General features: G+C 41.3%; 1 protein-coding gene across 3 annotated transcripts in view; it reads left to right on the forward strand.

The window, feature by feature from the left end:
- Positions 1-23,180, forward strand: part of TSPAN4 (tetraspanin 4) — a 365,256-nt gene extending 342,076 nt beyond the window's left edge. For all 3 annotated transcript variants that reach the window (XM_075425480.1, XM_075425479.1, XM_009931527.2), the window contains 4 exons: positions 863-964; positions 9,597-9,728; positions 11,921-12,004; positions 14,817-23,180. In XM_075425480.1, coding sequence (XP_075281595.1) covers positions 863-964; positions 9,597-9,728; positions 11,921-12,004; positions 14,817-14,885 — 387 coding nt within the window. In that variant the 3' untranslated portion in view covers positions 14,886-23,180. The remainder of the gene's footprint in view (positions 1-862; positions 965-9,596; positions 9,729-11,920; positions 12,005-14,816) is intronic.
- Positions 23,181-27,543: the final 4,363 nt, after the last annotated feature.

Consider the following 27,543-nt stretch of genomic DNA (forward strand, 5'->3'; position numbering starts at 1 on the left):
CAACAGAAAAACAGTGAATATCCCTTTATTATTTACTTCCTTTTTTGTGTTTGCTAGATTCTGTGGAAATGTGTATGTATGGTGAGACTGGGAGAGAGGCACTTGCAGTCATTTTGGGTGCTATCAGGTGGTGACCAGTGGATCCAACAATAGCCTGCTTTACCAGCAGAGACCCTCAACAAGAAAGCAGCATCTTCAATTGCAAAAGCCTCTAAAGCAGAGCTTTGTATTTTCATTAAATCAACAAAAATGCATTTATTTAAGCACAGCTCCATTTCGTAACTAAATTCTTAAATTCTGTCTGTCCTGAATTTTGGATAGCTCATTCTGTGCTGCTTCAATATAACTATGTCCATCCTGCTGTAAGAAGTGGAGTACCCTGGCTGATACAATGAACACAATTCAGAGCATCAGTACAGTGTTAATGCTGCTGTTGATCTCCCAGGAAGCATGTGGAAGATGCTGATGGGTACTTGGTTGCAATTAAAGATATTAAGCTGAAAGGAAATGCTGTGGGTAGATGAATGTTTTCATATATATGCCTCATTTGAAAAATGAGTGATTAAACTGAATCCAGTCTCTCTGTAGAACTTTGGTGGGTAAGTGAGAAGGGATAAGAGAGGTCTGTGATGGAAAATATGAACATTAACTCAGAACAAGAAGTCCTCGTGTTCTTTACAAAATGCAGATACCTGTAATAGATACCAGCTGTACTGGAGAAAGACTTTAGGAAATGTCGGTTAACTTTTTATTCATTTCAGTATAGGACTGTTGCTCAACATCTACCTGTTCCATGCACTTTGATTCTGAAATGTGATACTCGGCAAATTCTGAGTTTTGTATCTTTTGTTGTTGGTTTTAGATTGACAAGTATGCTCAGCGGGATCTGAAGAAAGGGCTTCATTTGTATGGGACAGATGGAAATATTGGCCTAACTAATGCATGGAGCATCATTCAAACAGATGTAAGTCTGAGATTTTTTGTTTGTTTTTTTCTTCCTCCTGGGTTCTGTAACTGCATGTTCTGGGTGTGAACCTAATTAAACCTCCAGATCGTAAGCCAATCTCTTCCTCCCACCCAGTCAGCACATAAGGAACTAAATTCTCTGGGTTTTGTAACAAATGGTAATTTTTATTTATTTCTCCTTCGACCAGGATAGCTTATTCCTTTTAAAAATTTATGTTCTGTTGATGCCTAAATATCATATAGGTCTGTGCTGTGTAGAGTGTGAAGGAGATGGTCAGACAGGAAACAAACAGTACCTTCTCTTTAAAGTCAAAGTGGCAGCTTAGGTTGGAATGAAGAGCAGTAGCGTAAGAACCAAGAACCACTTCAAGAGATTTTCATTTCTGTCCTGTCTCCTTTTGTTGCTATTGTTGGTTTCCACTAGTATAGTCAAAATAGAAACCAGCCATGGTGTGCTTACTAATCGCTCCTGCAGTCAGTACACTTCTCCCAGTAGAATTCAGTCATCCAAACCACTGGAACAGGCTGCCCAGAGAGGTTGTGGAGTCTCCTTCTCTGGAGATACTCAAAACCCACCTGGACCTAGTCCTGTGCAACCTGCTGTAGGTGAACCTTCTTTAGCAGGGGGTTTGGACTAGATGATCTCCAGACGTCCCTTCCAACCCCTACCATTCTGTGATTCTGTGATCCTCCATCGCAGATCGGCTGGGAATGCTTTTTGCTATGTTGCGACCACTGTTGCATCCTTCTGATTCTGCCAGTGTTGGTCTCGTAAGGACTGGTGATCACTGTAGCTGGCTTCCTGCTTTTATCCTCATCTGGCTTGCTGAGGAAACACCATCACTGACAGTTCAGGGTTTTCAGCTCTGTCCTCTTTTCATATTCAGTTCAATCAGTTCTCTTGGGGATGATCTTTTGATACGATTTTCTCTGCTTCTTGAATGAGGAAAAGTGTTCCAACTTTTCTTCTGCTTTAGGAAGAAGCACTTGTACTGCCTTGGCTTCACTCAAAAAATCTTGTGTAGCTTTCTCAAACTCTCCTCTAGAGGTGCTAGCGTGATACAGACAGGCAGGGCTTGGTCTTGTCTCAGCCGAAAATGTCTTAAATCAGCCAAAGATGATAACCTCTCCAAGTGCTTCCAAGGTTGTATGAACTATTTGAGATGATGAATGGCCTACCTACAACATTCGGATATGATAAAGCCGCTCATTTACCCTTTACTTCTTCTATTGCCATTTGGGCTGAAATCCTGGACATCTTTCAGTCTGGTAGTGTCAAGATTCACATATACTATTCTGTACGACAGAAGAGAACAGGAGCAGCAGGTTGCTAAGAAGAGGTCTGAGAAATTAAAAATTTGGGGTCACTAACAGAACAAAAGAACTGGTGGGCCAAACTCCATGTGCACCTTTGGGCTGTAGGAGCTGTCTGTATCGAGTGCAGTAGGTTGACAGCAACAGTAGTGTGTGTGAAAGACAAACAGCTCAGGTCCAGCAAACAAGCTATTGAGCTTTCCAGTCCTGCATCCTAACAACTGCACGTGGAAGATTCCTTTGGTTACCTTTAAAAGGCCTCAGTGTCTTCCAATATTGTTAATATTTTTCTCTTCCAGTACTATGATGAAATCATGAGAAGGCATCAATTAGTGCAAGAGAAATGCATTTTGCAGTGCTAGCCCAAGAGTAAGCCATGTGAAATGTAGATAGAATTTTAGTATCATTGTTTATATCAAACAGTATTAGAAGTTTTACTCTTTTACACTAACTTAAGTCTGCTTAGTAAAAATGTAGTAAAAATTACTAATATGAAGATGTTTGCAGTAAATATTAGTCTGGTTTCAGTGACACCCCAAGAACTGTTAAAAGCATATAGCAAAGGCGGGGGAAAAAGCATTATTTGGAGGACTTGTGAGATATAAATCCCATGCTTCTGCTCCCCTTTCTGTAAAATATTTGTAACAACATATACTATGTCTAGTTTACCTAGTCACATTTTTTCATGATGTTCATAAGCTGAATTGGATTCCGAAGAGATGTAAAAGAATAATGAGAATTTTTGATATTTAAATTATGATGAGAAATTTTAAAAGCTTTATATAACCAGGAAAAGATGAAGTAGTGATGTGATTGCAGTTCTTAAAAAGAGAGCTGGAAGGGAAAAGCGTTTTGAAGGAAAAGGGCTCTGTAATTGATCCAAGAGCTAAAACCTCAAGATACAGATATCTGATGGTAGGATGCCATTGTACGGCTGGATGGTGGATTCTTTTTCTCTAAAGTCAAGACAGGGTTTTGTTGTCTAAAAGAAATGGTCTTGTTCAGTGACAAGCTTGGGTTTGAGGCAGGATTCAATAGTCTGTGGTCTGTGTAGTGCTACACATAGTGCTCGGTTGTCTTAATGATTCCTTTGGCTTTGAAACCTATTTAAAGGGCATCTTACGAGTTTCAGATGAGACTGCTGTTAGCTAGGTCTTAGGATCCCAAAAGGTAATAGGGAAGTGCCATCTCACAAGCCATGTACAGCCATGTTACAATCACTCTGTTTTCTAACATGGCAACTATGAAATTACCATGTGGTGTCTTGACACTACCATAGTGTTAAAGTCTCCATGCTCCCTGTGCTGGGCACTGAGGAGGAAAGCAAAGAGCTCCCAGGGATCCGTTTTTACCACTCTGCATAATTGGTTTTCACATGTATCTTTCAAAACTATTTAGGAATAGAGTACTGCAGCGGTGCAGAGCAGGCAATCCTAGCATGGTTAATTATGTAAAACACTTTGCAGTTGAATAGCACTATGTAAATGCCAAGTATTATTTTTTGTGTTCAGTAATAATCGTTATCCCTTACATCCCTAATCAGTAGAGTGTTAATCATTGATAGGAGGATTAAGGCAATACAGAGGACTTTCTGAAAGGAAAGTCCCAGCCCAGTCTTGCTGTTTGTATTCTGGCTTCTAAGAGACAGGACTCAAAAAACTCCCACGTCAGAACTAACCACGTTGCCATATAGGACAGTGTCTCAGCACTGACTTCTCTGATGGGGCCAGCAGACATCAGTCATTGGTTGAGCTGTGGACCGTGTCCGTACATGGATGGAAAACAGCAGCCTCACAAGAAAGCATGACATGTGAAAAACATGATAGCAGCAGACATCGTAGTGAGCCCTTCTCCCTTGTCCTCTCTGCATTCACACTCCTTTCTTTGCAAAAGTATTGGTCAGAGCTTGAGCAGCAGGATGGCGCTGTGGTTAAAGTAGTAGGCTCAGACATGAGGGACCTGCTGTGGCATCGTTCTTCATTGCTCCTACTATTAGCTTAGACAGAGACCATCCCCACCCTGAGTTCACTAAGTACAACTGTGTATGGCAACTTTTGCTTAAAGAAGAGGAAAAAAATGTTTTCCAGAAACAGAACCACATTTAGATGACATTTCATTTCTGTTGGACCGGCTGATCACAAATCAGAGGGGAGTTTTAACTGGGAGTATGGATACCCAGTGCGCGCACAGTCACTTGTGAGTGTTGATTACTGTATTTCTTCTTCAAGTGTGAAAGGCCTGAGCACCTTTTTTGAGAGGCTTTCTTCTCTGAAGCCTTTGTGCCTTGAGAAATGGTTTTCCTCTTTTTAACAGAAGCATACAATTCCTAAGTAAGTGAGAACAAGGCAAAAATGGGGTCCGTCAGGCCTGTCTTTAAGGAGCAAGTTGTGGTTTTTGTCTGCAAGTGATCTGCTCAGGTTACCGATAAAGGAGTTGGGTTGAGATGCACGCATTCAACGCCAGTGAGAGGAAAAGCACTAGACTTGATTTGCAGTCATATTAAGCTTCTAGGTCAGGGAGCTGTTTCAAATTAGAACCTTTGATTGATTTCTTTTTAATACCTTCAGCTAACAGAACTCACAGTCTTTCTCAATGGCGTTTCAAACCTTAACAGGATCAGAAGCACAAGCAGGTGACGTTTGCATGTCATGACTGAAGACTATGAAAGCATACAAAGTGATTTTAAACATGACTAAAATTCTAATGGTTTAGGATGTAAGTTACCCTGAACTGCCTTACACTCCTACCAACCAGGACTGGTTAAAGTTACAGGTGGAGATCATTAGGAAATGAGAAATGGGCATTAATTTTTAAAATGTTACTTCATCCCCAACGTCTTTGTGATCAATATTTGAACACTTCTCCTTTTAACTAACCAGGCAGTAACTCAAGAGGCATGCAGAAAACGTATTAGCTTCACTAAAGTGAGCAAATTCAGCTCACTTTTACTGCTGTGTAATGCCTTTCATGTCTATTTAGACTGCTGTAACTGAGAACAAAATTTGACCCATCTCCATCTACCCCCCAGTCATTGATCCTGTTAGATCACACCATACTTTATGATTACTGCTGAAGTAATCCAAACCACCCATTAAACATGATTTTAGAATAAAACTATCTTATTCACCACTTTTTACAGTGATGGAGGAAAAAGGTGTATAAAAGGCACCCTACCCTGTTCCTAGTTCTCTGTCACACTCAAAAAACTGGAAATCCAGGGATTGCTAAAACCTGTCTGCAGTAAGGATTGGATGTCTGTTTATTTTCATGAACCCTCTTCCAGCCTGGCTGATTTTGCAGGAATTTGGCAAAGAATATAAGTTCTACTTAGCCTTCAATACTGGGACTGCCTGTAAAGTACACACAAGAATCCAGCTCCTTACATTTCTGTTATGCTAACATAGAAACTTTGTTTAACATTCATTACCAGCCTGAGATACCTCATGCTCAAACAGCAATTACTTGTTAACACAAAAATAAGGCAGCGTTGCATTCCATAAATACAGCGCAGAGACCTCGGTGCTGTTCGGTGCTGTTTGGCTGGCAAAAGCACTCCTCAGGAGCACAACCTTTGACTGCATCGTCATGTTGAGCAGCCCCTGCAAGTCCTGAGCTCTTTGGAAGTGACGAGCCACTTCAGAACCCCACGGGTAATCAATAGGGGAGTGATACATGTCACTAACAAAAGAGGGGAAAAGTGTGTTTTGTCATCTGGGGAGACAGAGCCTCCCACGTGAAACATGTGAAACAAACAGCAGCATATTGTCAGTATTCCTGGAACTGTTCAACAGCAGGAACTTAGATACTCAGAGGCATTTGACAAGCTTTTGCTTGTTTGAGTGACTCTACCAAGCACTGTACGAGTGTCCCCAGAATTGCTACCTGGTTGTCACCTTATGCAGTAAGTTCCCGCATTTGTTCATGTGGACAGGCACAGCTGCATCTAATCATTCATGCTCCTTCACAGCTGCAAGCCCTGGAGTCAAGTGACCTGAGGTGTCCAAGTCAAGGTGTATTAAAGTCACTGCTATTCAAGACAGTAACTGACATTTTCTAGAGATTACCCTCTTTTAAAGTGTGTTAGTGTGGGTACCCCAAAATAATTACTATCAGTTTGTAATTATTTCTAAAAAACATATTGTTCCCTGTTGAAACCAGGAACAGAACTAATCAAGTAGGCAACCTTGTCTAATTTTATCACTTAACTACAACAACAGGACTGTAAATGTGACCACAAAATGAACGTGGTTGTAGCAAGAATCAAGTCTGCAATTCCTTCACGACAGTCAGGCAGTTTAACTGTCTGGCATTGGCAGAACATCAGCCTTTGTGGAAGAACATGAAGTCTGGTGTAACTGGCTACAATAAACTGCTGGTGACAAAAATTATCTTTCATGTGACCTGAGATTGCTCCTTCCTTCGTGTGTGGGACTGTCTCCAACTATCCTTGCTCAGAAACCTTGTAAATTTTAAAAAGAGAAAATTGCTCTCAAATCTAAGAGGACCTATTTTGCTCTTTGTCCTCGATATTCATCTTACTTCTAATAGTCCCTCATCTTCGTCAAAGATTTGGCTACCTATCATTCAGCTTCGTGTACACAGGATGAATCAGTTGCTTGTCATATGATCCAAAATCACTCCCCCACTCTCTCTTGTCTACTTGGGCCTCCATAATGAGGTCTCTGAATTTACTGAGCTCTCGGCTTATCCGTCTTTTTGGCTGCTAGCTGGATCCCTTTACTGAATCTATGCTGGTGACCCATTCAACCCCACTGCTGCTTGTTTTGTTGTTCTTGCCTCTGACCTGTGCCATGGGTCAGTGCCTTTGCTCCCTAGAGATGCTGACTGGTCTGCATTGAACACTGCTCCCTCACTTGCTCATGCGCTTTCTGGTCTCTGTGGTGTTAGTACTCTTCTGCGTTTGTTACCTCCTCTCCTTTAGGATTGCATATCATCATCCGCTCCTTAATTCCATCACTCCTCCTTCCTTTGTCTTCCAAAGACATGACATCTCCTCCAGTTATAGTTCCAGACATTGTTTCTTCCAGTCTCAAGACTATTGCTCCTCATGCTCCTCATTCTCTCTTACCCTTGATCTTTTCTTAGCCCTTTCTCCCATTGATTGCTGGGATTCTCTATGATTGCTGGGACCGCCTTATCTGCCAGCAATGGCAGGCAAGCATCAATATTTAATCCTCTGCTCTTGTACACTACACGGAGGATCTGCATGGGCAGGCAGTGTGTGTCCAACCACAGCTTGTCTTTGCAACTGCATCCCCTCCTATTTCCACCTTCTGCCTTACCAAGAAGTTTTACTCTTTGGGGTCCCAACCCTAGACCACGGCCCAGCCGCCTTCTGCTCCACAGGCTCCATAGGAACAGCTGTGCTCAACACTGTTAGTGAGCCCTCAACTACCAAACCTGTACTGCATCTTCATCTCCTTAGTCTGTCAGACTTCAACACCCTCAGCCATGCAATATTATGGGGAGAAGGGGTCTAGTCCCAATTTATGCAAACTTGTGTCACTTCTGTTTGGCCAGAACGTCACTCAAATCTCTCAGCCCTTACTGTTGCACTCCCTACATCACAGCTGAGCTACATTTTCAAGGCTTGCTATTTACAAGCTGTCACTTCTCACTGTCTGTCAAAGAGCTGCCTCCTGACTCTAATGATGACAGCCTGCAAGACCTTCTTGTCAGATTTTCAGATAAGCCAGCCTTCCTCAAATGCACGCCATGCGTTCCATGCCGCTCCTGTCCACTTTTGGGACCTGTTATGCATGGAGCTCCTGCCTTGTGTGCAGGAACATAGACCAAAAAAAAGTCACAAACTTTTTAAACTTTCAACTCAGTTTGTAGAAAATGAAGCCTGTAAACTCACAAATCAAACGGTTGCAAGCTAAGAATTGATTCCTGACACGGACCAAATCAGAATTCTGAGCAGAACCTTGGGGGAAGATGTTAGTCTGGGAAAGATTTCTGACTTTTGCTTGGCAGAAGAAAAACAGTGCTGTGAGCACTGAAACGTCTCTATTGCGGACTACTTTCTGCAAGTGCTTGAAGCAAAACATGATGTGCGAGGCAACGCATGACACCTCTGCCCTCTATTGGTCTTGAATGGCAGATCTTGTGTGTGCAACAAGACCTGGACACTCACCCCCCCGTGCCCATAGGCTCTACAACTATTATATATGTATATATACAGGGAAAACTCGCCCTCGGGCCAGTGTAAACATCGGGATCTGAATTAGCGCCTGAGTCCTGGTGATGCACGTCTGCATGATTATAAGTCATTTAGAAACAAGAGGAATGGTCTCTACAGGGATGTGAAAAATACTGTAGAGGCTTATATAAAATCCCAGTTAAAAAGTAAGATCCTGGCAAGTCATTTTGGGGCTAAATAGGTGGCTGGCATAGCCTTGAAAAAGTGTGAAGTACTGCCAATAGCAGAGAGCAGTTCTGCAGCCTAGTGTCGTCTTGCTCATTAGTGGTAAGTGTATAAATACCAACAAATCCATACTTTTGAGTTAGCATAGGAGTGACAGATGGTGTATACATCTATATGGTAATGAGTCTTAGCTTATTTTGTATCACAAGAATATACCAGGTCCCAGAGGGGAAGATGGTCACGGAGCCATTCCTTGTACTGTTAGAGACATTTCCTAAACCTTTCATCCCGCTACCAACGTCAAACAAACCTTCTGATTTAGCTTAACGTAGTCATTGTACACTGTGTCGTTGTATGCAGACACTTAAAGCACCACTGTGATGACATTAAGGAACTGCACCAAAGAGAGAAGAGGAGGAAACACATCTTTTACTTACAAAGACTTTCAAAGGTGATCAGTAATTAACAGCTTAGAGAGAAATTTGTCTCATTAACTTCAATCATGAAGTAGTGTGCCATAGAGATCCCAGTATCCTCATCTCCTGGGTGCTGTATCTGTATCTCAAATAATTTTTTTATTGACAACAAGCTGCAAACGATTGTTATAATCCTGCTCAGTCACATCAACTCTTAACATCAGTACTTGGCTGGGGTTGTCCTGTTTCACCTCCTGCAGTGTCTTGCCACTGCCAGTAGGTACCTTTGCTTCTTGTATCATGCCAGACCATATTTAAACATATAAAAGAGTGGGGGGGGAAGGATCTATTTGGGTAAAGCTGAGGAAATACTATATTTCTTTAAAATTTCAAGCCTCTGCTGGTGTAATCAAAATGCACTGAATGTCCAGCTCTAGGAGGGAGAAGTCACAGTGAGCAGAAGTGAGTGGAAGATCTATATTACGGTATCATCTTGGTTCTTGTTTTTCCAGTTCAGATGCTGTGGAGTCTCCAACTACACTGATTGGTTTGAAGTGTACAATACAACCCGGGTGCCGGACTCCTGCTGCTTAGAATTCAGCGAGAACTGTGGACTCCACTCCCCAGGGACCTGGTGGAAAGCGGTGAGTAGCTCTCCAGCAGCAGCTCAGCAGCTGCCTTGCAACCCTGGAAAAGGGCAGACAGCTAGTCATGTGCAGGGCTATACAGATGGAAAGGTATGCTGTACCCTTACTCATCTGTAATCAGAAGGTTTCAGAAGGCTCATATTGAGCTGTGGCTTTTGATCTCCAATGAAACTGCCAATTTAATTATTTTTATGAGCTGAAGGCTTTCCTTTCAGTGGGCTCTGAGCTGTTGTTTCACATTGCAGATGAGTACCTTCCAACATTGATCTGGAGCACACTCTAGCTAGATCTAGCTAGGAAATGACAGGATTGTCCTTTTTTAATGTCCCACCTGCTGGAGTCAGGTAGAGATAAAAGGCACATGGCTCATTCACACACATAGCACAAGCCCTGGAGCAGCAGCCATAGCTTATCATGGCCCAGGCGGTCGTGAGGCAGGAGGGCTGCGTGAGCCTGGAATGCTCTGCTCCTGCCAGGAACACTAGTTCAGGGGCTTCCACTGCACACCAGGGAGAGTGAGAACTGTTCCACTGAATTGCCAGCATTTTCTTAGCAATGAGTTTCTGCACTTGCCTGTGATCAAATTCAAAACTCCATGGGACAATTTCCCTACAATGTCCTCAGCAAGACCTTTCTAGAGCAGATAGTCAGAGCCTAAATTCTTCTCTGAAATTAGCTCAGCAATTCTTTGTGCTAATTACAGGTGTAATTAGTTACAGGTGTAGCTCCCAGAAAGGAGAGAGGATTCCTGCCCTCCGCACCCCAGCCAATCCCCATTGATAAACTGAGCATGACATCTATGCTATGGAATATTTCCACTGGCCACCTTGGGGCTGCTGCCTGGCTATGCTCCCGCCCAGCTCCTGCACCCCTGCTCATTAGTTGATTATGAGAAACTGGTAAAAAGTCCTTGATTTCATAGCAACAACTGAAAACATCAGTGTTATCAACATTCTTCTGGTACTAAATCCAAAACAGAGCAGCTACTGAGAGGAAAATTAACTCTATCCCAGCCAAAACCAGGACGACAGGTAGTGTGTAGAGTGGTGTGGATTAAGGCCAGCTGATGAAGTGGAATTACAAGGAAGTTTTGCTGGTTCTAATGGTTTGTGAAGACAATGAGTAAAGCTCTCTTGGCCGTTTCCTAGTGAGACTGGCACTGGCAGAGGCTGAGTTCCAACCAAACCTGGCTCCCTTCTACCTCTGAAGTAGCTTCAAGTTAAATTTTGAATTTAAGGACTTAAAAGTTCTGATGAAGTGGAATTACAAGGAAGTTTTGCTAGTTCTAATGGTTTGTGAAGACAATGAGTAAAGCTCTCTTGGCCGTTTCCTAGTGAGATTGGCACTGCAGGCAGAGGCTGAGTTCCAACCAAACTTGGCTCCCTTCTACCTCTGAAGTAGCTTCAAGTTAAATTTTGAATTTAAGGACTTAAAAGTTCTTCGTACCAAAAAGATCAGTGCAGGTTAACACCATGTCTTCTGGTGGGCATTAATAGTTTTTCCTTTATACATATGTGTAAGCCACTAACTGAAGACAAAATGATTCTTGGCCATGGTCATTTACAAGAAAGAGGGCACAATTTTTGCATATTATTTAAAGAAATGTTTTACTTGGGCCAATTCCACCCTCCCCAAAACTGGGCCAGAAACATGAGGTTACAGCTACTGCAGAATTTAAAGCAGGAAGAAAATAATGGAGGAGACCCCATACTACAATTTGAAATGATGGAAAATGGTGTGAAATGGGCCCTTGAGCAGCAGAAGTGGCTACTGAGCAGCTCTCACTGGAACTTTTGGGTTTGATATACATATATATATTATAATAAATACTTGCTTTCCTGAAACATGGAGAAAATGATAGGCTCATTCTTAAGTTCTGCTTCTAGTTGTTTTTTAGAGGGCAAAGAGGACCTAAATCCACTGCTTGTTTATTTTTAGTTACTGGCCCAATTTATATGGAGGAGTGCTCATGCAGCATTTTGGACGGTGCTTTTTCATGCCGTTCCAATTAGTACTCCATGTTCAAGCTTCAACCTAGAAATACACTATAATTGCACCAATGCTAAAATCATAATCCAGGCTACCTAGCAGCTTAGTCTGATCTGGCTCTTTGCTGTCTGTATATTCCCTGGGAAGCAGAGCTGTACATTTATGGCTAATACAATATTCTGGGTGTTTTTTTTTTCCAGCCTTGCTACGAAACAGTGAAAATATGGCTCCAGGAAAACTTATTAGCAGTGGGAATCTTTGGATTGTGCACAGCTATGGTGCAGGTACAGTTTAATATCAAATTTCAAATCCTAATGAACTGTAACTAAGTAACCACAGATCCAGATCTACTCTGTCCAAGCCTGTTTTAGTAATTCCAAATTTTGCATCATGTTAGAGTAAAACTCTGCAAGATTCAGTTCTTCTGTGTTTTAATTTAGTTAAAATACTATGTATAAGCTACAGAACTAGGAATACTGCACACATTTTCTGTTTTATGATGCAGGCACTTTACCAAGTGGTTTATCTAAGGCTTAGACTAGAGTCAGTGGAGAGGTAGTCCCCACCCTCCAAAGACAGAAGTCTAGTCAGGGTAGGGTGAATTGCCTTTTAGCGTACCTGTATTTGTGCTGTTATTCTCCAGAAAGGACTGTCCACTTAGGTGAAATATCTAACTTCAAGATAGCCTAAAAGGTAGCTTAAGTCTTCAACCCCACCCTCAGTCCTAGGGTAAGTTGGGATGTTGTTACCGCTGCTCAACCTTGCCAATAAAACCGCGCTCCTTTCCTGAATTTAGGTAGGTAAGACTGGCACAGACTTGCCTACCAGATTTTGACCTGCAGCTGTTTCCAGCACAACTTTGGTCAGAGAAGAATCAGTCGTAAGTGTAGTACCTTGTCTCTTACTCTTACCTTGGCTTTAATCCAGCTTGTGGCCATAGTATAGCCTCAGTGGCACAAACCTTAGCCTGAGGATACATGGTGAAAGCTGTGCTGGAGCTCAGGCCGTTTCAGCTGTATGTCAGCCCTCCATTTATGGCCCAAAGTCCCATTCCTGAACGCAGTGAAGATGGAGCTTTACTTTCCAGCTCCACCTCTCTCTTGCATTCCACATAAAAGCAGAAAGGATGGAATCGCTGAGCTAATTAATACCATGTAACTCCAGATTAACCCATGGGTTTTTTTCAATTTTGCATGGTATAGCACTAGCAGCAGCAAGAGAGAGACTGGGATCAGAAGTCCACTCACACTCCCACTATTGTCAGCTGGCATGTATCTTTCTCTCGTGTCATGTCTTGGCTGCAACTTACTAATGCAAATGCCTGACTCCTTGTAGGCCCAAATTCAGTAGAGCTTTTGTTTCAGTAGAGTTTTTGTTTTCCAGTATAGTAAGCAGATATGCTTAGGGGAAAAAAGATAAGCACAAGAAGATCATATGGCAGAGAGACAACATAAGACTGTTGCTAATATATTACCATATTGTAAAAAAACAGCTTTTCGGCATCTATTTAACCTTTAGGGAGTCTTTAAAAGATACATTAAAAACCAAGCAGCCCATGTCAGAGTCCTCCTCATAGACCTTGATCGTATTTTAGGGTATTTAAGAGAATACTATCTTTCTGACAAAAAGAAAGCAGTAGTTTGTATGGAAGAAAACAATTCAGACAATTTAAAAATGCTAACTAATATTACTAGTAAATGCGGTGAAGTACAGAGAAAACACCTGCGAACACAAGAGATTTTTAGTCTGTCTTCCAGCTGGATTATGTGATTGAATCTAACTGATGATGGAAGCGCTAATGTGCTGTCACCTAAAATGAATTGGGCTCCCTCTACTGTTGCTGTTACAGTGTTGTTCTTGCACTAAGCGTGACAGTTTTTTTCATGTTAACAATCTTATAGTTAGAATCATACAGTGACACAACTCGAAGGACATACATGGCATGTGGCAGTAGAATCATTGTTCAGTCATGCGTGCTCGAAATTATATAACAAATTCAGCCACTGACGTTTTATTACGCAGCTGTCCCTGACTGTTCCTTTGCAAGGAAATAGAAGGCAGTGTTCAAGGGATACTTCCAAAAGGCATGTGCTTACCATGAAACAGCACACTGAAGCCTAACAATCATATTTCACTGTACAAGAATGGGAAATGACGATAAAAGCTTTATAACCACATTTTTTTCTTTATTTATAAAGTAGTATGTGTGTCACGTACTCTTTCAAAATACTCATTAAGGAGCTACTACTTACGTAAGGAGTAAATTTGAAGTAGTCAAATTAGGTGCTTAAAAGAGTATGCATACAAAAACTTCCTACCTGGCAAACCTTTATTTCAATGACAATTTTTACAGTGGTGTTGCAAAGGAATAGTAACAACCACTTAGTACATCCATGTAAGTACTTCAGCTGGAAGGAAAATAAGACTCTCTTCCCTATCCCCTTTTCTGATGAAGTAATCTACCAGAGGCAGCACAGCAGGTCAGTAGTTGGGCTGGGAGAAGAACCACCACCTCCCCGCTGCTTCTCTTGAGTCGGCTGAGTAGAAAGACACATACATTGTTGATGAGGCATTGATGGTTATGATTAATGCATGGACAGTCTCCAGCGATTCCCGCACAGGGACCTGTGCACACATACACTTGGAAAAGTAAAGTGCAGCAAAATAAACCACAACATCCTTTGGGTCAGGGATAAACCTGATCGTCTTTCAAAGCAATAACTACTGAGATAACCACACAGCCCCACAGCTGTGCGTTGCTACTAGAAAGCATTTTTGAGCAAAACACATCCAAACATTTGTTTTCAGTATACCTCTTCCCAGTATCTGGTGGCTGCTTTTCATGGAGAAATCAACTGTCCCGTGCTGTCACTGTTCATTCTGCAAAACAGCAATACAGATAAGGACAAAAGGCAGGCAGAAACTAGAAACAGAACAAGGACATGAGCCGGCAGGAAAAGCAGTATGTGATGTGTCTTCCTGTGTGTGAACAAAACAGTGTGAGCATGCTTTTGTCGCCTTTTTTTTTTTTGTTTTGGTTTCAATGAATGGGGGAGTGCTTACTGAAACACGATTGTTTGGTTTTTTTTCTCTTAGATTCTCGGACTCACCTTTGCAATGACCATGTACTGTCAGGTGGTCAAGGCAGACACCTACTGTGCATAGATACCATTCCCAATCTTTCTGCTCCTCCTCCAAAGGACACAGGAGAAATCTCCTTCATGCTCATTCATGTGACCTCCCCCCAACCCCCTTTGTACTATAAACTGTGTATAATGCTACCTTTCTGAAGATTTTGTGAATCACCCCACTTTACTGAAGGAGGAAGAAAAGAAAAAGTCAGTACTTGAACTGGCACAGGTAAGAAGCGGCCTTGTCTTTAAACAGAAGAAAACCTCCAAAGAGCAATGGTTCCTTTTCCGTGGCCCATGGCAAGGCAAAGGAGGCTGCTCATCAGGGGCTGACCTGCAAATCAACGATAGGAAAAGATTGCACTGAGGCAACTTCTGCGAAACCTGCCAGGCTGCCTTCCCGCATTTCACAGTCTGGAAGAGAGGGCATAGAAAATGAGCGTTCTTCAGCACGGAAAGAAGATACAGAGCAGCTAGCACTGAACACAATTGTCATTTTACTATAGTTTGCACACAGCTAAAATGTCAAGATCAAGCAGCCCCACCTCCAAGTGCCCCAAGATGATTTTGTAGCCAGGAGAGGATCTTCTTCAGAAATATGTTATTTTAAAGGAGCATTTTTAATCTTATGTGCTGAAAAGTTAGGCTTTTAATCAGAATCTGTACAGTGAGATCTGGCTGTCAAAGGAAAACAACATTGGACATTGACTCACTTATTAATTGCTGGTGACATATAGATGGTTGACTGTATAAGTAATATATATTACATTCATATACACATACTGTTCTGAAAGGAGGTGAAAATACCCAGCATCTAACCTCAGAAAGAGGGAACCTTTCTATCCCATTTTACATTCCAACTGAAATAACCAAGTGTTATTTCTTGCTGGAGCCACTATCACTTATACCTCTGGGAAACAAGTAATTACTTTCAGCTGTATCTTCATTTCAGTAAACAACTTGTGAGTGGGCTCTGTCATTCTACTATGGTTTTATTTTTTATCATCCCTGTTTCAAGTTAGTCTGCCAAAAAATATCACTCATTTCCACACTTGAGAATCTGTACAAAGCTGTCAGCTGCTCCTTCCCTGAATGTCACCATTTCATTAATTTACTTTGGGATATCATCATCTGCAGAGATGATAAGAGTTTGCCTTGCTGAGGAGAAAAGAAAAAAAAAATCTTTTGCCTATTGCTCATTTTTCTGAGTGTTATTAAGACTTCAGATGTTTTTATGCTTAGATTTTTTTCTTTTTTTTTTACCCCCAGCTGCATGCTTACAACAGCCAAGACACATCAGTCTTTCTTAGAACTGGAGTCACCTCTCAGTTCTGTTTTTCAGACCCATCTGCCTCCGCCTTTGCTAGAATATGCCCCACACTTTCTGGAATTTGCAGAAATCAAAATCATAGCTTTCCTTAGCCAGAAAACAGTCACCAGTTGTCCAATTTTACCACCTTGCACTGGTAAGTGAAGTAATTTACGTACTACCCCTGTGCACACCTTCTAGTGCTGAGGTTAAGAATCAGATGTTTTCTTTGTTCAAACAAACAATTCCCCATCAGCAAGCAGCCCAAGATAATGCGCATGTGACAGGGAGAAGCTGAAGCACGCCAGGGAAAGGACATGGCCGGGAACAGAGCAACGTAGCGGGCCTGCTCCTGCAGCCAGCCTTAGAGGAGCTCTCAGCCCCTGGCGATAGACCAGAGACACAACCACGTTTTCCCAGAAAGCTCAGTGCAGCTATTCATACTGTGATGGACTAGAAGTCTGCATCACGTTCAGGCAAAAAAAAAGTTACCCTGTACCTTTAGTGCTTACAACAGCAGGTCTCTGCTATGAGTGACATTTTGCTTACTTTGATTTAAAGGCAATTTCCAGCAGTAAAGCTGGACTCACCAACCCACAGCCTATTGAACAATCTCCTTAACACCCCTAAGTAACCCTTTTCTGGACCTGCTGCTCTCACTGCTTCAGTTTTGGGTTTTTTCCCCCCTCCTGATTTCCTGCAGTCTTCTCACACTCAGGCCCAAACTACTTGGTGTTTTTTGGGAAGTGCTTGGAACAGTCTGCAGCGTGAAAGAGCAAGTTTATTCCAAAATCTCACCCCCTACTTTTAATGCATCAACCACTCTAGTATGGGGCATTTAGCTGTGCAGGCTAAGTTGAAATAATGCATTACTTGTGCATTTTTTGTGGCTTCCTAATCACTCGCTATCATAGCAACCTCACCACCGCTAAAGGATTTTACTGCCACACTAACAAGCCTTGATAAATGTTAACAGACCTCGAGCCAAGACAGAGGTTAAGCTGACTGAGTAGCCCACACACAAGGACTTACTTTTGGTGTTACCATCACCACAGTCTCTCTGCTTCCTGAGATCAGGCTGACCTGTCAGTAGTCCTGCTCTTCAAAAGATGGTGTAAGTTCCTTCCTTCCCTCTCTCTGCTCTGTTCCTTTCTTACCTGCATAGACGTGATTCCAGGTTAGGTGTACTATTAGTTCTTGCCATGGTTTATAGTTTGTACACACAGGTGCTCCTGCTGACAGCTCAGAGTTTCCACCACTGAAAAGTCACTTTTAAGTGATGAATACATTAATAAAACATTGATTTTTAAGAAAGATAAAAGGTAGACAAGTCTATTTGTAGTGATCCCTGCCATTAAAAATTAACACAGAGACAGCAGGCTGATGATGGCTCAGTTGGTAAGAGCAAACCGTTGCACAACAATGCTCCTACAAAGGGCAACTCTCATCAGTTTGCCTGACGGTAGTGGAGGGAGAAGAGAGATCACAAACCCTCATCCTGTGACTCTCTCAATAAAATGCCCTGAGCTCTTAAAGAAGACTGCTAGATTTCAGCTAAACCTACAGAAGAAACAAAATGAGAAACAGAGACTGAAAACAAGTCACACTTTGTGGTTCCCTCTAATAATCTTCCTCAGTTTAGGTGTCTTCACAAGAAGATAAATTGCCTCAGTTTTCAAAGCACATATCTATAGGAAGTATAAGCAATATTTGCTTTGTAAATCCCAGTAATTGCAACAGAAACATACAGCACTAAGCATTGAAAAGAAAGAAAGAAAAAAAAAAGGAAAAAAAAGAGACCACCCATTGCTGCGAATAATTCTTTTATTACACACTACCCTTACACTGCCAACTGAGATGCTACACAACTTATTTATAATTTGAACTGCACTATTTTCTATATATGATGTTATTAACTCTCTTCACATACGCCAAACAGATTTTATGGTGCTTAAATCATTACCAGTGCAATCCAGTTTCAAACCTCTGAACATACTGCATGCCTCAGACTTTTCTTTTTAAAAGTGTTGCACGCTTTCTCTGCTGATGAGGTCAGAATATTCCGTGATATGCAACAGCAACAACCTTTTGTAAAAAACAAAATAAGATAGTTGAATATTATGCATAAAACTTCATGTTGAACTGGTTGATTTTAAATACCCTGTAGTACATAATACACATTTAAAAGGCTGCTTATATTGCACATATGCAGAGCAACACAGAAGTCATTCCAATTGCTTCCATTAGTGTTTTGTCACTTTTAGTAAAATCTTTTATATTATTTCCATTTCTTATCTTGAAATATTTAAATGTATTGACTCAATACATTTAAATTAAAGACAGAGCCAAAGGCAACAAAGACATTGAAGGAGAGCACGCCTAATTTATACTCATGCTGTTTCTGCTTAATAACAAGATGTGAAGGCACAAGGCACACAGTTGGACCTACAGAATTCAGCAGCATCAGGCTGACCTTTTAGATTCAGTTCAATATAATTCTAACTTTTCATCTTCACAATTATAATAATATATACACATATAGATTTAACAGAGTATGGTTTGTTTTCCTGTACAGTAGCAGTACAACTTGGTAGCAACTGTCAGTAGCAGCCAAATCTTATTGCTTGTACAACAGAATTATTTAGCTCCACATCCTATAGTGCACAATCACTGAAATTTACTCGTTTCTGTTCTATGAATACTTCTTTATTCCTCCCCCTCAAATAATATAAAATTGTAAAGGTTTATTCTTCTGTTTAATAATTATTTGAACGCAGCATTGTATGATTTATAATATGAAGGAACAGCACAGAAGCTGTAAAAATACTTTATCTTGCATCAGCAATATGGCTGCTATGTGAATCCACCCAAACCCCTCCCTTCTCACAAACTAATTAAGAACTGGTTACATCTTTCAGTGCATGTGGCTCCCGGCTGCGTCTCCCCCCATTCATGGATAGGACAGGAGGTTGTTAGTGTGGAGAAAGTTGAAGCCATTCACTTACCCCTTAGCTTCACTGTTGTGCTATAAATGTGCACCAAAGGTAAGCACCAGAAACCAGCAGCTGATTGCGGCATTTACCTTAAAACCAGACTCTTCATTAACTTTGTCTGCAAGGATTCTTGCTAAGCGTGAATGATCTTCATAGATACCGAGTTAGACAATTCACAGCAAGAAAACAAGTCAGGACTCGCCGTGGAGAATTTTGTTTGGATACCATTGTGAATTCTCCTAGATTGTCACTGGTATCTCACCACAGTGGGCAGGTCTCTTCAGTTCTTTGGATTTTGTTGCTGCAACCACAACGATACGTTTTTGTGCATTCATAGAAGAACAAAGTTAAAAATATACATTTTATTTTTTAAAAGTTATTAAATATTATTTAAAGTTTACAACAGAATGTCTTTCGTATTCTTTATCATCAACTACACTACAAGCTATACAGTGACTATATACATACCCAAAGACGTGTGCACTTGCACACTCAGAGTATATGCAATAAAAAAACAAACGCAAAACCACAGCATACTACTTTTTTTATCATTTCTCATTACCTATCTTTGATTTAACCTATCCTTCCTTATAGATATTATTATTATTATTAACTGGCTTACCCATTCCCAGGCAAATTTACACCCCTTTCTGTTTCCTCTTATGGGCAACCTGAAATTATGTGATAGTCAATTACAATTCAGAAAATACTGGGGGGATCAGGTTTACAGTGTAACAAAATACTTAGACCCAAACCCAAATATTTTCTCTTCAGATCAGAAAATGGTCTCCTTAGTCAGGTACCTTGTCTGAAGTCATGTCTAACACTGCTTTTTTCAATACAGTTTATTGTACCCTCCAGGTCAAAGGGCTTTGCAAGTGAAATTGCCTCTAAACTGGGTACATTCTTAACAGCAACACAGGCATTCTATTGAAAGTGGAAGGGTAGACACAACCTGAAAGTGGAGACCCAGAGGTTTCAGAGATTGTTGCAGGAAACCTCGTAAAGGATAGCACCAAACCTTTGGTGGAAGTTTCTTACAACGCCCTCAATTCAGTAGGCTTGTTTATATTGCCTGAATTTTCTTCATCCCTTGAACTGTACCACTAGATGGTCTCATTAACCACATCTACCTTTAATCCCTTCCTGAATTTGTGAAACTTTCCACTTCTGTCTTACATTGTAGCAGTGAATGTCTCAATTTCATCATGTCATATACGTTTAAAAGAACCCTTCTTACATGGATTTTAACATGCTGCCTTTCAATTTCATTTATTCACCACTGGGTCTGTATTTCAGGAATGCTAACAATGATTCTTACAGAAACATATGGGCACAGAGCAGCTGTATTAATTTGACAGCCTAATTTGTCTCGCCACTACAGCTTAAACCTGGGTAATAAATTATGCTATTGATTTTCAAGATCCCATTGTTTAAAAAACTAAGCCCTGTGTACATTCTCCCAGTAGCTATCCTAGTTCAGTTTCCTTTGCTGTTTGAAGTACATGTTGGCATCAACAGAGGTGTTTCTATTTTAATCAACAACCAGTCTAGTATTTCAGCTGACAGCCTGCTATTTTTCTCAAATGTACTTAACACAACCTGGGAATAGCACACTTAGCCGATTATACTAGTTGTGTAATACAAAGTACTTTCTGTCTGCATGGCGATAATTTTCAAAAAGTGACGTAAGGATAGCTTATGAAACTTCATCAAAGTTTTGTCTTGACACATAAAAAGTGCAAAATACAGAGCCTTATGTTTCCTACCTTCCTGTATGTTGAAAAACCCAAACAAATAAGGAATCTATCATTATAAACTCACCTAGCAAGTGCAATTTGAAAGGCTTTTTCTTCTGCAATCCCATCAGTTGCCTATGTAGATCATTTTACCCCAGGCCTTGCTTCCCCCCCCCCAATAAAACAGTTTCCCCACAGAAATACTGTATGTTATTCTGTTCACTAGAAAGCATGGGTTTTGTTGACCTGTAAGAACAGCTTAGTTTACACTCCCCTCTCCAACAGCCAGAAAGCATTCACTACCAAATCTACACCAGTGCATATTAGACAGCTGCACAGAGGGCCTACAAGTCTTGCAATGCATGTTTTTTTAAATGAAGAGATGGCTGATCAATCAAACTAGTTTCTCAAACAACTCCCTTATATCTTTTATGCAGGAATTGTTTAGGCAAAACATTTTGTTACTACAGAATTGCATAACAGAGCCTTCTCTGTACTTATGGCTAAAAGAATAACTTGAAAGCATGGGAGCCTTAGCCACTATAAACCTCCCCTTACACTCCCATGGCACTGCTATTACAGAATATGGTTCAAATCACAACCAACAAAATAACATACATAACTGTGTTTTATATAGATTTAATTATAAAGTACAGCATAAAAAAACCAACTGTTAATGTGTATTGCTCATGTGTTTATTTTTCCATATGGAAAGCGACAAGAGTTTCAGGTGTAAAGCATTCATCCTGAAGACACTAAAAATTACTATGGAAATAAAGGGATTTCAGGAACTGGTTTGAGAAAATCTATTCAGATGCACCTCATCATCTCGCTCCTCCACAAATGCCTTTCCTTGGCTGTAAAGCTTAGGAAAAAGCTTTACAGCCAAGGAAAGCTGCTCCAGCACTTCCATCTCTACTGTACCATTTAAATCTGCTGTTCTCAAGGTTAATCAAGGTCCCAGACTGCCAAATGCAGATGGGATTCAGTTATTTGTACTTTATAGCTTTAAGTGCCTGAGGCTAGGCATGTTACATGGTTTTATGAAGTTCGGGTTTGCCACTGAGTCAGGAGACCATAGTCCCTACACAGCAGAGAAAAGTGAATATGTAACCAAGTAATTCAGGTCAGCCTGGTCCTGGACCTAACTAGTGACTAAATCTGATTTTCTCTCACTGTCCTCAGTTCCCAGTGCAAGCCTGCAGATTGCTAGATGAGCACTGTTATCAAGCACAACTGTCACTAGTTGTTTAGCATTCTCTGGAGCAACTAATGCTGCAGGGATTATTTCTTTCTTTTTTTTAACCCCGATTTACCTTGGAAACTCACTCAGTGTTATTGTATCGTCTGCAGATGTAATTAACCAATTCTGATACTGTATCTCAACTTGGATAACAAGCAACCAGGATAATCAGCTAAAAAAACGCCTTAGCCTAGAAACGTTGGTACTGCTGTTCTTTTGAAATGCTCACGTGCAGATGCACATTATTGAGGTGACTGGAGCAGTGTATACATCTCCACATTTTGTACTGTGGCAGCCTAACTGTCCAAGAAAACTTCTACCAAAAAAAAAAAGGCACTTCTCATTTCCCTCATCTTCAGGCTCTCTTTTCTCAAGGAATTGAACCCTCCCCCCAAGGGAGCTGAAGCTGTTTACAGACTCAATTAAGATGAAGCATTTACAGGAAAAGAGCACTTCACCATGGTGCTGTTTCTAGTGCTTTCTTGGAACCTCTCCTCTCACTCTATGAGCCTATACCAGATCACTTAGTTAAACTCACTAAGAGCTTCTTTTTAATCCTCAGAGCACCACACAGCCCTCCTCCCTCCCCACCAACAGCCACTGTCTTTGCACCTGTATTAATTTTATTTGAAAGTCATGTTGGCATTAGTTGAACAGGGAGGCTGCATGGGGCTACAAGTGAAGCTATTTGGGAAAATTCTTCACTCTGTGAGCTCAGCTGCAGGAACCAGACACACAAGTATGTTAGAAACTCCCCGTAGAAGCCAGAGGTGTTTTGAGTATTCTCCTGGTGAGCCCCTAAGTTATGCTACTTGGTCTCTCAAGAACAGAGATGCCTCGAAACCTCATGGCTGAAAATACTGCTTTTGGGGGAAGAACAGAAATTGTGAACTCAGACCTGTGCACAACTGAAGGAATTTGAAGGATGATGGATTTGCAAATGCAAACATAAGAGAGTACATAGACTGAATCAATGTGTCATATAATTACCAACTCGCTTCCCCTAAATAAAATAACTCACCAGCTTGGAAGTACAGCTTGTTGTCATGGAACTTGCTTGATATTTGGTGCTAATAAAAATTGAAGTTTTAAATCTCCTTCCTGTGAAGTTTGTGCATTAGAGTTCTTCCCTATTAAACACCTTCTTATTCCTAACTGTGCACCACAGCTGGTTACCCTGACACAATACAATCTTCATTATCAAAAGGTCCTTTGAAATAAGTGCTTGCAGGTTTAAAAGAAGAATTATCACATGAAAAACTGCCATAATTAAAAGCTTGCTGCAAATCACACTCTCTTGTTCCTGATGGAATCAAGTGTTAATGTACACTCAAAATCTATGTACATATGTTCTTCTCAGAACTAGAATATTCCAATGCAAGCAATCTTTGCAATGGATGACACAAGACTCGAGTTTATCCAGACTTCTGCACCAGGAAAGGTGAGGAAGAGAATGGAAACCAAAAGTGACAGGTATGAAAAAAGCATAGATGAAAAATCTGAGAGAAGGTTGGAAATGGACAAGAGACCTGGGCAGACAACACTTGGCACCCGAGTAGACTGGTTTTCCCCGCTGTAAGATAAAAAATAGAGCAGTACCCCATGAAATACATGGTCAACTCATTCACAGCGGACACATTGTTCTTTTAAAAAAAAACGCTCCCAGAACTGAATCACAACAGCAGCGCACATGAAGTCTCTCTATAAACTGTTCCTCCTAGTCCCAGTGATTTAGCAGATTTGTGGGTTTTGGGTCTTGTGTGGTTCTCTTGGTTCTAGGACTAAAGCAGTCTTTCTCGGTAGCACACTGTGATTCAGATCCATATGACAAAAACTGTGATGCCCGACTGGTACTGCAGGCAGGAGCAATCAGTCCATCCCTTGGATACAGTCTTCACGTTACCACCCCCGCCACTCATACAGGTAACTTCCTAGCAGAGGCACTGCAGCTGACACCGTCACCAGCAAAGTGGTGGAAGTCACCAACCCCCTCCGGTATACGAGGTCGAAGGTATGCATATGAATGTTCAGCGCAATTTTATTTACCTTTTTTTCCTTGATTCTGCTTTCATCCTTTTCTGTCTGCTTTCCTGTCCCCTTCAGACTGCAACCCCATCTACTCCCCTCCTAGGTACTGCATGTTCACAGAGCTACTGGAGGACACTGGAACACTCAGGTGATGAACAGTTACAAGGGGTACAGACACTGATCTCTCTTACATCCTCCAACCTGCAGTGCTTCCAGCCTCACAGACGATCAATCCAGGGAGCAGTGGAGGTGAATTTATATGTCATTTAAACATTACCAAAAACTGCTGAGACCCATGACATTTAAAAGAACTCAGTGTGTCACAGCTGATGTGTCACTGGTCAAGTGGAGCACAGTGTCCTGCAAGTTAAAAAGCTTTCTTAACGTCAGTGCAATTACACACAATGTAATGGTGTTCAGCTGCACAATCAAATTAGGACCGAACAACTGACTGCCCTGGTGCCTTACTGGCACAAGCAGCTCTGGTGAAGTATAAACAGAAATTCAGGACAATACTGTGGTTCTCAGTCCTGATGATGCAAGCCTATTTCATTTTCATTTTAATTTAGTGAGCTCTCACTGAAAATTAAAGATTCCCTGAGAGCTTTATAGCATGAAGTGGTAAATTAAATTGAAACTGAGATAATCCCCAGAAATGTGTACACAAGTAAAGCAACGCTAAGTCCAGACACCCTTCAGACTGGTAAATTCTTATATAAATAAGAAAACACAATCTCCTACAATGAAAATATTCTCAAGCCTTTCAATTTGTCTGAAGACATCCCAGAATGCATCACATTCTGCCTACACTATCATTGCAGTGGCACTACTCAGATCTCTATCAGAGAATGAAGTACTATTGAAATGGGTTATGTGAACCAGAAGCACCACAGAATTGCACAGACAGGAGTTTAAAAAAGAAGTCAAGCAGCCAGCCTTTTTCAAATTTCCTCTGGCTACCTTATTGAGAGCACGTCACAACCCTCAACATAATTTTCATTTCAGTATTTCCAAATAGCAACATCTGTTTATTTGAAAACCTAAGCAAGATCTGTTCAGGTTGGAAAGTTGTTCAGCTCTGCAACTCTTGTTTTTCAGTCTGTGTAAAATTGTTCCTGTGGCAACAATGTAATAAGAAATGAAAACCCACAAGGAATGACACTCTGGGTGTGCAAATATACACAGAACGAATTTAAGCCCCAGGTATGAAAGCAGATTTGCCAGTAGGCAAGGCTGTGCTGTAGTTTCAGTTATGTCTTCAGTGCAATTTTTGAAGCAGAGAATATGATGATTCCCCAGGGAAACTGCACAGCCACAATGCCTAAGCATATTTAAAGATTATTGTTCAGGGCTTTTAAATCAGCTCTATGTTTCCATTAATCCACTGAGCCGCCAGCCCAATCTCACATTGGCAGGCTCACTCACTCTCTAACAATAGAGAGCTTATTAAATATTAAGGTCTTAAGTACTTCTGTATGACTGAGAAATCCTGAACAGTGCACAGAAGATAAACATTTTCCCACTAAAACTATATACACACACACACACACACGGTGGTATAAGATAAAGGCAAATGTCCTCACACTAGCAGGAAAATTGTGTAATAAATTAATTCATTTTAAAGCAGCCCATGTGTCCCCACAGTCACATTCTCCTCGACTTGTCTAGACCCAGGGTTCACAGGCTTACCTCTGAAGGACATAAGCTCACTTTTCTCCTGCCTGGAAATGCCAGCTTAGCAATTCGAAAGCTTCTTGGCAGTATTCACACTGCTCTGATAATGCTGATGGGAAACACTACAGGTAAAGAGACAGACAGATAAACAGTTCATTAAAGACAGAAGGACCAGCAGCACGTCTGATGTTTGATCTCTGCTACTTTCCATTATACCATTAAAAAAAAAAAACAACAACAAAAAACAGTCAGCCAAGACAGCTTTGGCTTAAAAAATAGGCTAATTAAAATGCATAAGCTGGATATCTATCCAACACAAGACTTTCTGAAAAATCATTTTCTACCTAACAGGGAAGGGGGAGCATCTAGTCAGATGGATTACTTTCCTCTTGTATTTCAGCTGATTCACGTCAGATCCAGCACAACTCGGGGTGGGAGAAACCAGGAAAGCTTTTAGCTGAGATTTTTAGCTTTACATACTGTTAAAGCATTCCATTGGACCCAACAGTAAGGCAGATGGTCACCAGGAAAAAAAGTCGGCAGCAAATGAGGGTCCTGTTTGGGACCTCTCTGGTGGAAAGGGTCTGGGGAGTACCCACAAGAGTGCTGAAACCCCAATTGCCTCTTAGATGGAACATCTGTAGTGCAAGCAGTCCTGCTGCCCCATGAAGCAGCCCTGCGAGCTCATGGGGAGCATGGCTTGTTACACTGTCTGAGGAACTAATACCTTCCCAGATTAGATAATTCTTTTGTCTTCTTTCTCTGTGCCTTTTTCTCCAACCCAAGCTTTCTACTGCAGCCAGATCTGCTCCTCTCTGTGCACCATCACCATTCCCCTGTGGGCTGCCATGCTGAAACCCCTCTGCCAGGAATCAGAGGCACAGCAGCTTCTCTTCAAACAGAAATATAAACTCGAGTTTCCCTTTCTAGACTCTACACAGGCTCAACTACCAAACCATGGTCAGACAGGCATCACACCCACAGGGGCAAAACTTGGATGTTGCCAAGAAGTGAATGAAATAAGGAGCTTAGAGTCTCTGTGTACACATGCAAACCTAAAGATGAATCAAGACTAGAATACTGGATGTAGTGCTGAGGTAGAACACGATGAAACAAAACACCAAGCAGCTGCCTGAGCTTCTTCCAGCATGTCTATACCAGGGACCTCAGCACAGGCTGGTGGACACGCTGCCCTGCTCTGTGCTAGGGGGCACCACTTTGACACGGGTAGTGTGTGTGCACTGCCACTCCCCATTACACTATTTATATGTGGACCCAAGAGAGTAGCTGCAAAATCGATACACTCACAAAAATTTTCCATGATTTTCTCGTATCTCAAAATGCAAAGCTACCATTTGGATATATCTGGCTAGAGGTTTAGCTGAGGCTCAGCTTCGTGTTTCCCCGACCCATGTCATCTACAGGCCCATCAGTACGGGACAAACTATTATTCATGTTTGAGGACCATAAGTAACATTTCATAAAAACAAGTTCTGTAAGTACTGCAATAATGTAAGGAGGTACAGAGGACTAGAAAACACATAAGGCTTCAAAACCCTTGGAAGGGTTAATACAGCACAGAATTATGTAAGTCATTTTGTGCTGCAAGTCAGTCCCTTTATTAACAGGGGATTACAACAACAACAGCATTTGGTATCATTCACACACACAACACCCATGTATTAACTCCCATATATGCAAAACTC

The sequence above is a fragment of the Opisthocomus hoazin genome, chromosome 7, assembly GCF_030867145.1.
Source record: "Opisthocomus hoazin isolate bOpiHoa1 chromosome 7, bOpiHoa1.hap1, whole genome shotgun sequence".
In the NCBI taxonomy this organism is placed as follows: Eukaryota; Metazoa; Chordata; class Aves; order Opisthocomiformes; family Opisthocomidae; genus Opisthocomus; species Opisthocomus hoazin.